We start from the raw sequence: 16449 nt of genomic DNA on the forward strand, positions 1-16449 counted from the left end.
CCTGTGCGCATGGGCGGAGAGGTGAGGAGGACAAGAACGGGCCCATGCACTGGTGCGTGTGGGGGTTGCTGCGTGCACGCACACTCACCATGACTCGTAGCTCACCCTCCGCTGACCTTACATAACAGGGCAATTGGGACAATAGCCTCTGGCAATTGAATTTCGGAAATCTGGAAGAGGTGCATGCCAGGCTGAATCAATCAGGGCCCCCTTGCCCAGGGCAAACACAGAGGCTCCTTTTGAAGCTTGGATGTGCGCCCCACCCAAGCCTTCACAGACGCATTCTTGCATTTCAGAACAGAAAAAAAAATAAACAACCCAAGGCCTAATCCCCAAAGCTGGGGCTCATAGGAAGGAGAGGTCCGTTAGCTACAGCCCCTATTTGAATACTGTTTTGTTCTTGTTACACAAACTTCCTGGGCAGGGACTCCCAGGCCACGTGGGCTGGAAGAAGGGTCCTTAAAAGTGTCCCCTCTAGGCTGCTCATTCCAGAAGCTCAAGGCGCTGGGAAAGGCTGTGTCAAAGGTAATCTTCTCCCCTCCTTTCCTCCCACCCCGTTCTTTTTTTTTTTTTTTTCCCTAGGTGAGAACACCTAGTGTCTTTCGGCCTCACTTTGCTCAGCTGTTAAATGGACTCCTAACAGTTCCTTCTTCCCCGGGGCGCTGCTGTGGAGTTTTTGTGAGGATTAAAGGGGAGGATTGAGGGGGAGCCATCCTCGGGGACGTCTGGGGGCAAAGTCAGCACAGGTGAGAAGGTGGCATGCGGAGATGTGCGAAGGCAGCTGGTCCCGGGAAAGGAGCTCCAGCTGCTCCCGGGTGTGCCAGGTGCAATGTTAGACGCCCTCCAGCTCCGTGAATCGCTAATAACTGAGAGGCAGCGCCATTAACGCGGTGCAGAGGGGGCTCCTTCCCAGAGACCACATGCTTCTGAGTGCTGGACCAAGTGCCCACCCCGTCTCACTCACCCACTCCGCCCTGGACCGCCCGGCCTTGGGGGCCGCTGGCCAGAGGCTGATGCTCTGGTTTGACCACCTGAGGCTGGGGAGGGAAGCAGGACCTTCCTGCGAGGCTGTGTGGCTGGGGTCGTGGTCAGCAGGAGCGCCCTGGAGGCCAGCAGGGGCCCCTCCTCTCTGTGCAGAGGCCTGGGGTGGGGCTCAGCACCGTGGAGGGGGGAGGCAGTGGGAGATCCCAGAAACCACCTGCTGGAATTCAAGCAGGATTACACGCACACACACAGAGCTATTTCCACTTTGCCAAAAAAAAAATTATATATACCATATACACTACATATACCATATATGCATATATTTACATACATATATATATGTCAAACATATGCATATATAATATATATGGCATATATATATATATATTTTTTTTTTGCAAAGTAGAAATAGTCTTATCGTGGTTCTCTCCCTGTTATTAGCAGTTATGCAGTGTCTGAAAGAGGTGGGGTGTCTCCGGGAAGACGGAAAGGAATTGCTGAGGGAGCAGGGAGAAGGGAGGCTTTTCTCTGTGCCCCTTTTGTTATCTTTTATTTCTTCCACCACGAGCATGTGTTACCTAGTCAAAAAGTTACAAAGCATTTTTAAAAAAATGCGAGCTCATTGCAAAAGAAGTCAAACACAGCGGAAGATGGAAGCGAAGGTCACCGCTGATGTCACCCCCGTCTATGGTCACCATGTTGGGAGCCACCCTTCTAGTCTTTTCTTGCATGTTCAAGAGCACACACACACACACACACACGCACACACACGCACACGTGCGTACCTAGTGTTCCTGCTGCCCTGCTCCCGGTTTTCTTTCTTATGCCTCGTGCCTGGGACACATCCGGCACAGACAGCCAGTGCCCTTATGAAGGTGCAGAAACATCTGTTTTGCCTCCCTCCTAAATCCTGCACAAGGGGCCATCACCCAGGTGCTGTATGGCTCATTTCAGTCGCTGATGGACCTTTCGGATGTTTCCAGTATTTCTCCGTTACATAAAGACTTGATGACCTTTCTCATTCATGTTTAGGAACGCTGTCATTTCCATAGGCTCCTGAATGTGGACCTACACTCTCAAAGGGAAATACGTTTTAAAGGCTTTTGCTTAGATGCGGCCGAACGGCCCCCAGAAGAACCAGCCCAGTGTGCCAGGACGGTTTCTTGCCCTGGTAGCAGGGATCCCCTCCACACGTCCGTGTGCAACTCGGAGGCCCTGGGAGACGGGAGACTTCTGCTGGCGTGTGCCCTGTGTCTCACAGGTGTTGCGGGCACGCACTGGTTTAAAGGCCAAAGCTGGTTCCCCCCGCAAGGCAGCTAATGCTTTTGCGAACAATCGCAGAGCCAGGAAGGTGGTGCTGGTATGCTGATGCTGGGCTTTCTTTAATCAGCTCGGGTGTGGAATCCCAACCCCGGCCAACCAATCTAATCCGGAATGTGGCGTGGCTGGGTGTGCGGAGCTCTTGGAGTGTTTGCGGGGGGAGTGTCTCCGGCTCTGCAAGCGGGTAGCGGTGGGGGCGGGGCTTGAAAGATGCTAGGAAGGGCCTCCCCCACCTCTGCACTCCCCTCCCTCCGCACACTGCCAGGATCTCACCGTGAGCAGTTAGGGTCGCATGCCATTGCTTCCTGGCCCTCCGCGCAGATGCTTTGCGATCAGTTCAGGGGCCCAGGGGGGGCCAGACAGCTGGGCTAGGGAGCTGAGAAGGCAAAAGAATGCCGTTTCCCCAGCTCTCCTGGGGGATCGTTCTCTTCTTACAAAAGAAACGCGGCGGAGGAGCAATGAGGATGCTGCCTCTGCAGCCCCCAGGTCCTGGTGATGAGGGATGCGGCCGTCCTCCTCCCCGGCTCCAAGATGCTCTCTGTCCCCAGGCACCATGAGCAAAATCGGCGAAGTCGTGCAGCGGGCCAGGGCCGCCTTCAACTTGGGCAAGACGCGCCCGCTGCAGTTCCGGATCCAGCAGCTGGAGGCGCTGCGGCGCATGATCAAGGAGCACGAGAAGGACATCGCGGGCGCGCTGACAGCGGACCTCCACAGGGTGCGCCAGAGCGTGAGACCCCCCCCCCCCCGCGTTTGTAGCCCTGTCCTGGGGACACGACACCCCGAACGTAGGGTCTCCTCATTCTCCCAGCCCTCAGCCCCACGCAGGGCCACCTGGATTCCCCTAACCAGAGAGCATCCCAGCTTGGCGTCCCAGAGGGCCCTCCCTCCCCGTCCATCCCTCACCCTGAGCGAAATCAGACACCTCCAAATTCTCAACCCCTTCGCCTTGCTGCCCCCAAGTCGCCTGGCCCTGCCTCCACCCGTTCCATTTTTGCCTTGGAGGCGAGCAGAGCGACTCTCGAGCTCATGCCCCTCCTGTTTCAGAGTCCTTTGCTGCTGTATTTTTTTTTTAACTTCTTTTTCTTTAAGTTTATTTATTTATTTATTTTGAGAGAGACAGAGAGAGCAAGCAGGGGAGGGGCAGAGAGAGAAAGGGACAGAAGATCCGAAGCGGGCTTTGTGGTGACAGCAGAGAGCCGGATGCGGGGCTCGAACTCACAAACCCTGAGATCGTGACTTGAGCTGAAATCAAGAGTCCCAGGCTTTAGGGACTGAGCCACCCGGGTGCCCCGCTGTTGTATTTTTTAAATCTCTGGTTCCTCATCTAAAAAGAAAAGCTTCACGACTTCTGCGTTGCTTCTCACAGCCAAAGTTCATGGAAGTGTTGTATTTTCCTGCTGTCTGCTCCTCCTTTCCCCTCACCCCTGCAGCATGGCTTCCTCCCCACCCACTCCAGGAGGATCCCTTGAAGGCTTGGCCTGCTCCCTCCCTCCCCTGCTGAGAGGTTCTCCTGGATTTTTTCCTCTCTTTGGCAGCCTTTAACCTATACCCATTTCTTCAAGGTGGCCTTCTTAGGGCTCGTCCTGAGTTCAAGTCTCATTTTAATCTATAGGCATTCCTGGACCCTCCTCAGCTCGCTCCCCCCCCCCCCCCCCATTAATGACCTTCAAATCACCCAGGTCTGAGGTCCTTTTAGGCACCATGAATTTGGCATGTGCAAACTGCCCGGGCCCTCCACACTGTCAGAAAGGGGCCCTCGCAGACCCACCACCCCAGTGGCAAATCCTCAGCTCTGCCCGCAGCCCCACTGTGCCTTCGGTGGCCCGGACCCCTGGCCTGGGGAACGCACAGTGAACAGCCCCCATCACCCTGGCAGCTGAACATGCCAGGCTGTGTCCAACGTGCCCACCCAGCATGTGAAGTACTAAAAATGCTCCCATTTTCGAGATCTGGAGACTGAGGTTAGGACAGGGTGGGCAGCTCGTTCAGGGTCACACGTCTAGGGCCCAGTGAGCCAGGACCACAGGCAGCCCCGGTGACTCCCTGAACAGAGGCCTGGCTGCATGGCTCTGGATCTCTGACCAGGGAGCTCACACGGAGCCCCCCCCCCCCCCCCCGCCCTCGCCACCGCAGAACGAGTGGAACGCCTACTACGAGGAGGTGGTGTATGTCCTGGAAGAGATCGAACACGTGATCAAGAAGCTCCCCGAGTGGGCTGCGGACGAGCCCGTGGAGAAGACTCCGCAGACCCAGCAGGATGAGTGTTACATCCACTCGGAGCCCCTGGGCGTGGTCCTCATCATCGGCACCTGGAACTATCCCTTCACTGTCACGGTCCAGCCCATGGTGGGCGCCATCGCTGCAGGTACTCGGGCTCTGTCTCGGGAGGGCGTCAGGAGGGATCACTGTCCCAGCCCAGTGGAGCCAGAGATGGGGTGGAGCTGGGGCTCAGGGAGTGGTTTGATAGGGCTCACTCCCTGGGGCTCAGGGAGTGGTTTGATGGGTCTGAATTTCCCCAGAGGCTTCAGGGAGCAAACTCTTTAGCCGGCCCCCCTGGTGCCCGAAGCCTGGCCTGGCTCAGAAGTGACCACGGCCCACCCCTTTCTGCCCGCCGTGTATGCGGGGCCGGGTGGCTCTCAGCTTAGATGCATCTGGGCTCACCAGTCCCACCAGTTGGGACCAGCTCTGCTCTCCCATCAGGGCCCAGGCCCTTCCCTCCCTTCTCTTCCCCCTTCTCCCGCATCTGAACAACCACAGAGGGCCGGTGGTGCAGCTTCTGTGGGCGCCTGCCCTCCGCTCTTCTGTCCGTTCCGCCAAGGACGCAGAGAACGGAGGGGCTCCCGGCGTGGTCACTGGGAAGGCAGGGCCCTGACTCTGCATGCTCTGCAGGGAACGCGGTGGTCATCAAGCCCTCGGAGCTGAGTGAGAATATGGCGAACCTGCTGGCCACCGTCATCCCTCAGTACCTGGACAGGGTGAGGTGCTCCCCAGGTCTTTGGGGGTTGAGAAATAGTGAATTTTTGCAGCAAGGGGCTAAGCCTGGGGTTGGGGCCAATGACAGCCGGCCTCTCCCATTGAGGTGAATGGAGTCCCGGGGTCAGGAGAGGGGGGTCTGTTTGGTGATGGCCGGGTGGGCAGGGCGAGAAGGAAGTGTTGTGGTCTTTTCTGAGCCCCGCCTTCTCCTTGCACGGAAGGATCTGTACCCGGTGATCAATGGGGGCATCTCTGAGACCACAGAGGTCCTCAAGGAGAGATTTGACCACATCCTATACACCGGGAACACCGCTGTGGGCAAGATCATCATGATGGCCGCAGCCAAGCACCTGACCCCCATCACCCTGGAGCTAGGGGGCAAGAACCCTTGCTATGTGGACAAGGACTGTGATCTGGATGTCGCCTGCAGGTGAGTGGCCATTCTGGCTGCCCTCCAGCTCACGCAGACCACAGTTCTGCCGTGAGGGACACAGACATCGTCCCTGCCCTCATGGTGTCCGCGGTCTTGGGTGGGAGCTGGGGGTGGGGGTGGGGTACCATACCCACAAAAGAGGTGCAAGGCAGTCTGGGAAGGCTTCCAGCAGGAAAGAGGTCGAGCCAGAATCCTTTCACATCCCACGTGCGTGGCCTTCCAGGGTGTGGGGACCCCGAGCAGAGATAACACCTGGCCATGCAGGGCTCAAGGGCATGGACGGAGAGGCACAAAGGTTGCCCACCCCAGACGTCTCCCAGAAACCCCCCACCAGTCATTGATGAGGTTAGCACGTGTGATGCCATCGGCCTCTGTAAACACGTTCAGGGACATGCGTCTGCTCAGTCCGGTGTCTAGAAACCAGTGGGACGTTAGGGAGCCTCTGGCTTCTGGGTACCTGAGAGCTCTCCCCCAGTGCTCAGCCCCTCCTACCTTGACCCTGAGATAATGGAATAAGATGTTTGTCCGAGGGAGCCTCCCATGCCTCGTGGGATGCAATCTAATCTGGAATTTTCACAGACGCATCGCCTGGGGGAAATTCATGAACAGTGGCCAGACTTGTGTGGCCCCGGACTACATCCTCTGTGACCCCTCCATCCAGAACCAAATTGTGGAGAAGCTCAAAAAGTCCCTGAAAGTGAGTGTTGGTCCCTGGGGCTGAGTGAGAAGCTGCAAGGCAGTGAGGTGGGTCTAGACTTTAGAACACACTGGATTTTTTTTTTCCCTGGTCATCAAAATAATCCACACTCACTGTAAATAATTTGGGAAAGGTTATAAAAGGGGGTGCCTGGGTGGCTCAGTCGGTTAAGCGTCCACCTTCGGCTCAGGTCACGATCTTGAGGTTCGTGGGTTCGAGGCCCGCGTCAGGCTCTGCGCTGACAGCTCGGAGCCTGGAGCCTGCTTGGGATTCTGTGTCTCCCTCTCTGTCTGTCCCTCCCCCGCTCACGTTCTGTGTGTCTCTCTCTGAAAAAGAAACATTAAAAGAAAGTTTTCAGAAAAGGTTATAAAGGAATAAAACGTAAAGAAACAAAAGCTCCAGCTAGAAACCCACCGCCTCGACAATCACTGCTGCCTTCCTCGTACGTCCCACACTCTTCCTTTCCGTGAAGACACACATCCGATCTTCTGACAACGTCCACACAACTGTGCACAGATTTCTTTCAAATAATGCTGTCTCGCAGCTGTTCATACGCCGTGAAAGTTTGGAGCACTGCAGGTGTCATGACAGCTCAGCAGTCCTGGGCTAGATGGTGCCCCTGGGTGCTCCCAGGCCAAGGCCGCCCCTCAGCCAATGGCCAGGATGAGGGTCCACGTCCTCACCTGAAACCTGTCACCTCTTGTCCGCAGGAGTTCTACGGGGAGGATGCCAAGAAGTCCCGTGACTACGGAAGGATCATTAACTCCCGGCACTTCCAGAGGGTGATGGGCCTGATGGAGGGTCAGAAAGTCGCCTACGGAGGCACTGGGGACGCGGCCACCCGATACATCGGTGTGTGTGCTCGCCCTTGGTGTGTGTGTGCGTGCCCGCTGCCAGGGTCCCCGCGGGTGGACAGCTATCCTTGAGGAGCAGACGCGATCCAGTGGGCCTGGCGGGGGAGGGGGTCAGGGGGATGCTCCGGGGGTCTCGGCAGGCAGGGACTGGGCACGACTCCTGGGAAGCCTATCCCCAGCCCAGAAGCCCTCTGCCCACCAGGCCCAGGCGGCATCCGCAGGGGGTCTGAACGGCAAGGCCCCAAGAGTAACGACTGGCCAGCTGGAGGGGCCCCCGGTGCCCAGGCTTGAAGGTCACCCGATGCGACCCCGCTCGGCCCCCAGCTTGTCGGAGACTGAAGGGCTCTGGCAGGGGCTCAGGTGGCCAGCGGGGCACAGTGCCCGCCCACTCCAGATGTGGACCCTGGGTTTCCCCCACGTGTAGGTTAATCCACAGTTCTCTCCTTGGTCTGCTGTGATGGAGCCCAGGCAGGGGTGGGGGGGGCTCACCCGCGCCCCACCCGAATCCTGTACAGGGATTGAAGGAAGAAGCTAGGTGCCTGGGCTTGCAGGGCGGGTGGGGGCCTCTGCACCCGCTGACTCTCGCTTGTTTCCCGCCCCAGCCCCCACCATCCTCACAGACGTGGACCCCCAGTCCCAGGTGATGCAGGAGGAGATCTTTGGGCCCGTGATGCCCATTGTGTGTGTGCGCAGCCTGGAGGAGGCCATCCAGTTCATCAACCAACGGGAGAAGCCCCTGGCCCTCTATGTGTTCTCTCTAAATGACAAGGTAGGCCTGGGGTGCCCTCCTCCCAGCGTCCTGGGGCGGGGGGGTCCCGACACAGCACTCGCGTGAACAAGATCCAGGGGTCCACGGGCCCAGGTTCAAATCCCAGCGTCACTGCTTACCGCTGTGTGATCTTGGGCAAGTCACTTAACTTTTCGGAGCCTCTTTGAACTCCGCTCTGAAACCATCCATCGACTTGACCCCCAAGGCTCTGGGATGTGCCCAGACAGAGTGGGGAGGGGCCTGGGGGGTCGGGGAAGGAGACTGAGGCGGGGGTGGGGCCGGCTGTTGTTGCAGGTGATTAAGAAGATGATTTCGGAGACCTCAAGCGGTGGCGTGACGGCCAACGACGTCGTTGTCCACAACTCTGTGCACTCCCTGCCTTACGGGGGTGTGGGTAAGTCTGGGGCTGAGCTCACTGCCTGCCTGCCCCCTCCAGGTGTCCCCCCTCCACAGCCCTGGGTTGGGAGTTCAGGAGGGACCAGAGCAGCCCTGGGCCTCAGACCCCCACTAACCTCTCCTGTGTGGGCCTCTGGCTCCGGCCGGCACATCCATCAGCCATGTTCGACCTTGAGACCCTAGAGGGTCCTAAGGGTCACCTGGTACACCAGTCCTGCTTCAGGGAGGCCCTGAGAGAGGGGACATGGCCCGGAGATCCCACAGCTGAAACAACTCTTCTGAGCACCTTCTGTTGTCCCCAGCGTGGACGTGTCCCTTGGGGCATCCGCCAGGGATCGGCCACCCCTGGGAGGCTCAGAGAAAGGGCACGTGAGGCTTGTCGGCAGGGTCTGGGGGTGTCGGGCCACCGGGGGCTGAGCCAGCTCCTCCCCGCAGGGAACAGCGGCATGGGGTCCTACCATGGCAAGAAGAGCTTTGAGACCTTTTCCCACCGACGCTCTTGCCTGGTGCGGCCTCTGCTGAACGATGAGTCCCTCAAAGCCAGATACCCCCCAAGCCTGGCCAAGGTGAGAGGTGGGGGCGGAGGCCGTCGGGGAGACTCGGCTGCTGGGAGCCCCTGGGCCCGCGCAGGACACGGGCCTCACCGCCCCCTTGTGTCCTCTTCGCAGATGACCCGTCACTGAAGTGCTGTACCTGGCTGGCCTCCCCGCGCCGCACCCCTGCCCCTCTGTCCAGCCCTGGGAGAATTGCTCCCGGAGCCCCCCTCTTGCTCCCCTGAGGATCACTGCATGCCCCCACTCCCATCTGGGCCCCGGGCCTCACTTCCCCAAGTCCCCGCCCCCTCGCTGGACACGTAGAGACCAATAAAAGTTCCCCAGCCGGACCAAGGAGTGTGTGCGCCTGCTTCCTTTGCAGCCCCCGCATCCTCCCCGGTCCCGTGCCCCCGCCCCAGCCAGTTCTCATCCCGACTTGCACTCAAGGCTTCCCCAAAGCCCCGCGTTGGCCCCCAGAGCCCCGAGGCAGGAGCCACTCGTGTCCTGGAGCCATTTATCCTGCATCTCGACTTTGGGAGTGAGCTCCGTTTCTGGTGTATCCAGCGAAGGGGTGACCGAGGGGGCTGTCTTGATGGCAAGTGGCTCAGAAACTGGAGGCCAAAGTGCTCCTCTCACATTGGGTTTGGCACCCAGGGCAGGGGTCCCTCGGTGAGACCATGCAGGGGTCAACACGAAACCCTTGGGTGATTTCCGAGCGCAGCTCCTGGGCGGAAGCCCCCTCCCCTCCCCCCCAGGACCCACAGTGCCTGACAGTTCTTGGTCAGGGAGCGCCTGGGCCCGGGGGTCTGGCCTCGGAGGCCTGAAGAGCTGGGACAGGGTCCGGGGAGGATGGTCTGAAGCAAGAGCCAAGAATCAGCCCAACCTGGCCAGCAGGTGGACGGGGGTAGGTGGGGGAGAGACCTGCTGAAGCGAACCGGGTTCATGGCAGGCTGTCGCCCCCTCCTGGCGGCAGGTCGCAATGACTGGGGCTGGCCCCTCTCTGGGATGAAGGTGGTGGTGCTCACAGGAGCCTGGACTGTAAAAGGACGGGCCGTCCTCCCCACACCACCCCCACCCCCCACCCCCCGCCTCCGGTGCCAGAACGTCCTCGCTCCCAACAAAGGCCAACCCTCCACTTGTCCCAGGGCCACCTGCCTCTCTCCACCCTGCCTGCTCCTGACCTTGACTCTCATCGTTATCCCCCTTGGAGCTCCCCTCCATCCCTGGTCCCCCTTCTGTGCTGGATCATTCCCAGCCTCTGATATCTCACATCTTATTTCTCCTCCCCCCCCCCCAACCCAAATACAACCTCAAATAAAAGTCCTTAAGCTGTTACCTGGGCTTCATCCCCTCCACTGAGGGGAAGCGGAGGGGGACCAGGCAGAGCGTGAAGTTTTGTACTGCTTGGACGTTCTCTGGGTGCACCATTTCCTTATTTTGCAAATATCCAAACAATTTACTCATGCAGCCCAAATCGTCCCCGGAACCTCTGCCCCTCTAATTAGTGCCTCCTTTCCCCACTCTCCTGCCCAAGAGACTCATCCGGACAGTGGGTTATCTGCTCTCGGACAGCCCAATGCTTCCACAGAGCCAGCCAGGTGAGCCTCTGTCACCTCCGCTCTGCCGAAACTGCCCTTGTCTGGGCACCGCCAACCCCCAAGTGGGCAGACTCACCGTCCCACCGCCCAGCCAGCCTTCCCAGCCCCGCTGCCCGGTCACCCCTCCTTCCAACACCCCTCACCTCCGGGGTCCTGGGACTCCATGCCTCGACTCCCCTCCTACCCTCTTTCCAAATGAAAGTCTCCAGTTCTGGCTCTGAGCTCCTAATCCATATATCCAGCTGCCTACCTGACATACGAACTTGGAGTCTTTTTTTTTCCCCCCCCATGTTTATTTATTTATTTTGAGAGGCGGGAAGGGCAGAGAGAGAGGGAAGGAGAGAATCCCGAGCAGGCTCCGCACTGTCACCACACAGCCCAACCCAGGGCTCCGTTCCAGGAACAGGTAGCTCATGACCCGAGCCGAAATCAAGGGTCGGCCACTTAACCTGCTGAGCCACCCAGGTGCCCCTGAACTTGGATTCTTAACACGAACGTATTGCTAGCAGGCCTAGGACAGAGCTCTTGATTTTCCTCTCTAAGCCAACGTGGCCTCATCCCTCAGAGGACGGCTCAAGCCTAAACCTGGGAGGCATGCTGACTCCCTGCTTTTCTTTAGGGCCAAGACCTCAGCAAGGCCCCCCGGGGGGTGGGGGTGGGGGGAGGGTGCCTCCAGGTAGCGCCCAGGTAAGTCCCGCTCTGCCTCCTCACCATCACACTCCTGGTCTGGGTACTACAGAGAGCCTCCCGAGTGGTGTCCTTTGTTTTGGTCTTGCTCCCCTCCGGTTCATTCTTCCCTGAGCACCCAGAGGAGATTCCTAGACCCAAAATCAGACCATGCCACTGCCAGGGCAGATAATTAAAAATAAGAGGCTTCACCCCCTCCTGTCAAAAATAAAGGAACACGGGGCGCCTGGGTGGCGCAGTCGGTTAAGCGTCCGACTTCAGCCAGGTCACGATCTCGCGGTCCGTGAGTTCGAGCCCCGCGTCGGGCTCTGGGCTGATGGCCCAGAGCCTGGAGCCTGTTTCTGATTCTGTGTCTCCCTCTCTTTCTGCCCCTCCCCCGTTCATGCTCTGTCTCTCTCTGTCCCAAAAATAAATAAACGTTGAAAAAAAAAAAAAAAAAAAAACAAAACAAAACAAAAATAAAGGAACAGGTTTTTCTCCCTTCCGTTTGCTTACTTCCGAAAACTTGTCAGGGTATGTTCTTTCTCTGCCTCTTTGAAACCTGCGTAAATCTTTTCAAAAGCTAAGAAAGCCTCTAGCCAGCCTCATAAGCCGGGCGCTCTTCTTCCTTCCCAAGGACCTGGGAGCGACCTTTTTGAAAGGGGAGCAGCCAGCGAAACAGCGCCCCCTGTCTCCCAACGTAGGAGCCGCACTTTACCAGCACCTTGCTCCCAGTCGCAGAACTACCTCCTGTCGTGAAGATAGACGTTTGTCCTCTGGATGAAGCCCATTAGTTAACACAGATAGTGTCCCCGAATACCAGCCGAAGTTAGGATGACCCTTGTGAGACGAATGGTGCTGTGAAGTCTCAGCATTGGACTGATTGGAGGCCTAGTCATCCTTCATCTTGAGAACGTGTGTGATGGAATGTTCTGCCTGGCTGCGTAAGGAGGTGGGATTCCTTTCCGTCTTGGCCACGTCCTAGCGGATTGCCTGTGGGGTGCCTCACATTCTGCTTTATTTTTTTTTTTAACTTTATTGATTTTGAGAGCGCGAGACAGAGGCAGCACAAGGTGGGGAGGAGCAGAGAGCGAGGGAGAGAGACAGAATCCCAAGCAGCCCCCGCACTGTCAGCACAGAGCCCGGCGCAGGGCTTGAACTCCCGAAACGTGAGATCGTGACCTGAGTTGAAATCAAAGAGTCAATCAAAGAGTCAGTTTGCCTCTCAAAAATAAAGAAAACTAATAAAAAACCTTTTTTTTTTTTTTTTTAAATGCGAGCACTGACCTCTGTCGTATTCACCGTATATCCCTAGAGGCTAAGTCAGTGACTAGCTCATAGTAGGTGCTCAACAAATATTTCCGTGAATGAATTTAAATGACGTCATTGGGGTTTGGTTGCTCCAAATTCCCATTCTTCCTGCCATCTTCTCATCTGAAATTACCTTCCTTTAGGTGACTGTAAGCTCACATGAGCCAACTGTAGAGTAAAACAGCCAGAAACTGAAAACATCTTAACAGTAAAGACAACACCCTGGGGGCGCCTGGGTGGCTCAGTCCATTAAGCAACTTATTCTTGATTTCGGCCCAGGTCACCATCTCAGGGCTTGTGAATTCGAGCCCCGCGACGGGCTCTGTGCTGACCGCGCGGAGCCTGCTTGGGAATCCTCTCTCTCTCTGCCCCTCCCCTGCTCATCCTCTCTCTTTCAAAATAAATAAATAAACTTTTTTTTAATGTTTATTTATTTTTGAGACAGAGAGAGACAGAGCATGAACGGGGGAGGGACAGAGAGAGAGGGAGACACAGAATCCGAAGCAGGCTCCAGGCTCTGAGCTGTCGGCACAGAGCCCGACGCGGGGCTCGAACCCACGGACTTGGAGATCATGACCTGAGCTGAAGTCAGACGCTGAACCGACTGAGCCACCCAGGTGCCCCTATAAATAAATAAACTTAAAAAAAATAATCAAAGACCGATCAAAGACCTGATCAAAGACTTCGGGTCCCTTGTCTTCCCAGAGGCATCGCTCTGATAAGTGAGAGAGCAGAGCCAGGGGTGGGGGGAAGGAGGAAGCCCACTTCCTTCTCTCCTTCACCAGCACCCACCGGCAGCCCCACGCAGTAAGGCTTGTGAGCCCGTTTATAGGTTAGGAAACCAAGGTTCAGGAAGCATTGTCACTTGGTCTCACTTCACTGTGCCCAGCCACAGGTACCGCGTCCCTAGGGCATCTGCTCTTTCCTGATACTACAGAAATGTCACCTGCAGTGACATTTTGAGTGGCTCCCTAAAACCCTTGCAGCAGGAGCTGTGGAAAGAGCTGGAAATACCCAACTCAGACAAAAGAAGCCTCGGGGCTTCCAAAGACTTGATCCGTGTTATTCCAGAGGGAAGCTTTACAGCTTCCGGTAAAAATCCGGATTCTCTTTCTCCTTCCTCTTCCTTTTCTCTCCATTCTCCTTCTCCCCTTCTTTTTTGCTATCATTACAAAGCTTACCGCGGACCATGTAACCTGTCTTATTCCAAATGTCCCAAACCCAACCCATACTGGTCGAATCCTATTTTCAAACTAGATTTGAACCCAAGAGAAAAACAATTGGGAAAAAAAAAAACCCACAAAAACCTGATCTTGTCCCAACACGATGATTCAATCTATTGTTGTTCTTTCTACCGGTTTTCTTGGATGAAGAAATGAGCTGGAAAACAATATTTGCACAATTACGATTCAACCTTCCCAAACAATTGCCATTGTCCCGAACACAAATGGCCAAGAATCGTCACAACGCACGTGTTACCAAGGAAAATGAGGTGACATTTCCAGCTTGCTGGTCACAATGGGCACCTGTCACCTCCCAATTCCTGGCCCCGTAGCCACATTAGCAAAATGATCCTTTGGTTCCCTTGTTTGGCTGCTTCTAGTGTTTAGAGTCTCAGATTAGAAAATCATTTTGTTCTAGCCGTAGCCTCTTCCAAATGATAAAGTGTTGTTGTTATAAAATGGGAAGAGTTCCTTCACGCGTTCGTTCATTCATTCAACAAACATTGAGCGGGCGGTGTTGGGTGGTGAAAGAAACAGGTGTTTCTGGGTGGTGGGTGGTGGGTGGTGGGTGGTGAAAGAAACAGATGAGGTCTGTGCTCTTGACCTTACGGTTGATTGGAGTGTCTTGGTCAGGGTGGGCTGGGTTATGCTGGGGTAACAAGTTAACTGCGGAATTTGTGGTTAACACAGCAGGAGGTTGGAGGGGCTCCGCTCCACAAAGGAAGCCAGAGACCGCCGCTAATGGAGGTCCCGTGTCCGTGCGAGACTTGGGGGGGCGGGAGACCCAGAGGGTCACATGACAGATCACCTCCACTCACATGCTGTTGGCCAGAACCACTCACACGGTTCTGCCAGGGTGAAGAGTCATCTCTGTTTGTTGAGCAGCCAATGGTCGGCCACGTGGCTGGGGACGGGCAATAAATGCATGAAGCAACAGACAAGGAAAACACCTGGGAAAAGGCGGCGCTGTGCAGATAATGGAGAACCTTCTGGGCCTTTTAAAGGTGACCGGTTAAGGGCGCATCACACACCCCTTGTCATGGACCCCAGGGACCTAACCGTGACCTGCGGTGGTTCTTGTCCCTCTCCCTACCCCCAGGTTGGCCCTGTGTCATCCTGGGCCTTCCCCCTCCCCACACCATCTCCAGAGCCCTGCACGCCATGGCCAGGGCTCCCCTCTGGGTCTCCTGCCACGTCTGAGGTCAGGCAATGGGGAAACCCACCATACTTCCCTCAGGGAGTCTGGGAGGACGGCAGACGGCGGTTGTGGACGCCCGTCTCCAGCTCTGATTCTGAGGTCCCCTGGGCCCTGCCATTTCTGGGGGCCAGCGTCACCCTTGGGCCAGCCCCTTCTCTGAGTGCCCTGCTTCTCTGCAGTCACCGTGACTGGTTTGGACCGACGGTGCGGACCGCGGTGACCCCAGCAGACTCACTGTTGCCTGAGGAAAGTCCACCCCTCCCTCTTTGTAACAGAATCCCTATTTCATTCAGATGTTCACCGCCCCCCCCCCACCGGGACAGGTGACTTTGTCCTCAACTCAGGGACAAATACCAAATAGTTTAAGCCAATAGTTCTCCAACTCTGGTGGCATGCTAGAATATTATAATTCTATAATTATATTAAAATATATTAATTATATTAAATATATTAAATTATATTAAAATTCTATAATTTTCGGGACTTCTGAAAAGATAGTGAAGCCCGGGATCGTGAACTTAAAAACAATTTTTTTAATTCTTTCTTTTTTCCTTTTTTTCCCCAAGTTTATTTATTTTTGAGAGAGAGTACACAAGCAGGGGAGGGTCAGAGAGAGAGGGAGAGACCCAGAATCCGAAGCAGGCTCCAGGCTCCAAGCTGTCAGCAGAGAGCCTGACGCAGGGTTTGAACCCACAAACCATGAGATCACAACCTGAGCAGAAGCTGGACATTCAACTGACTGAGCCACCCAGCCCCCCCTTTTATTTATTTTTTTTAAGTGTTTATTTTATTTTTGAGAGACAAGTGATCGGGGGAGGGGCAGAGAGGGAGGGAGAGAGAAGATCCAAATCGGACTCTGAGCTGACAGCAGAGAGCCCAATGGGGGGCTCAAGCGCATGAACCTCGAAATCACGACTTGGGTGGAAGTCAGACACTCAACCAGCTGAGCCACCCAGGTGCCCCCTCATTCTTTATTTTTCAATATTTGCTATTGTTTATTTTATTTATTTTGAGAAAGAGAGAGAGTGGGGGAGAGACACAGAGAGAGAGAGAGAAGAATCCCAAGCAGGCTCTGCACTGTCAGCACAGAGCCTGACACGGGGCTCGATCCCATGAACCATAAGACCACAACCTGAGCCGAAATCAAGAGTCGGATGCTCAACCGACTGAGCCACCCAGGGGCCCCGTTTTCTTCCTTCCTTTCTTTTTCTTTCTTTCTTTCTTTCTTTCTTTCTTTCTTTCTTTCTTTCCTTTCTTTCCTTCTTTCTTTCTTTCTTTCTCCCTTTCTTTCTTTCTAAAAAAGCAGTGTGAGGTTCACATCACATGGAGTATATAGTACAGAGATTTCCCATAAGCCCCCTGCCTCCACCCATACACAGCCTCCCCTGTATCAATATATGCATTTGTTATGACTGATGAACCTGCACAGGCATACCATTTTCATGGATCCTGAGCTTTGATTCACGTTCCAGGGTGCAGCCTGGGCATTAATAT

General features: G+C 55.8%; 1 protein-coding gene and 1 long non-coding RNA gene across 2 annotated transcripts in view; one reads left to right on the forward strand and one right to left on the reverse strand.

Annotated features, from left to right (window-relative positions):
- Positions 1-410: 410 nt before the first annotated feature.
- Positions 411-9309, forward strand: ALDH3A1 (aldehyde dehydrogenase 3 family member A1). Its single transcript, XM_045487543.1, has 11 exons — positions 411-525; positions 2853-3019; positions 4438-4669; positions 5194-5279; positions 5499-5707; positions 6290-6407; positions 7118-7259; positions 7864-8030; positions 8325-8424; positions 8862-8992; positions 9095-9309. The coding sequence occupies exons 2-11, from the start codon at positions 2858-2860 to the stop codon at positions 9107-9109; spliced, it is 1362 nt and encodes a 453-aa protein (XP_045343499.1). The 5' UTR covers positions 411-525; positions 2853-2857; the 3' UTR covers positions 9110-9309.
- LOC123603086 overlaps positions 8918-16449 on the reverse strand; it is a 43351-nt gene continuing 35819 nt past the window's right edge. The window contains exon 6 of the long non-coding RNA XR_006714734.1: positions 8918-8929. This is a non-coding gene — a long non-coding RNA (uncharacterized LOC123603086). The remainder of the gene's footprint in view (positions 8930-16449) is intronic.

Source organism: Leopardus geoffroyi, chromosome E1 (genome assembly GCF_018350155.1).
Source record: "Leopardus geoffroyi isolate Oge1 chromosome E1, O.geoffroyi_Oge1_pat1.0, whole genome shotgun sequence".
NCBI lineage: Eukaryota > Metazoa > Chordata > Mammalia > Carnivora > Felidae > Leopardus > Leopardus geoffroyi.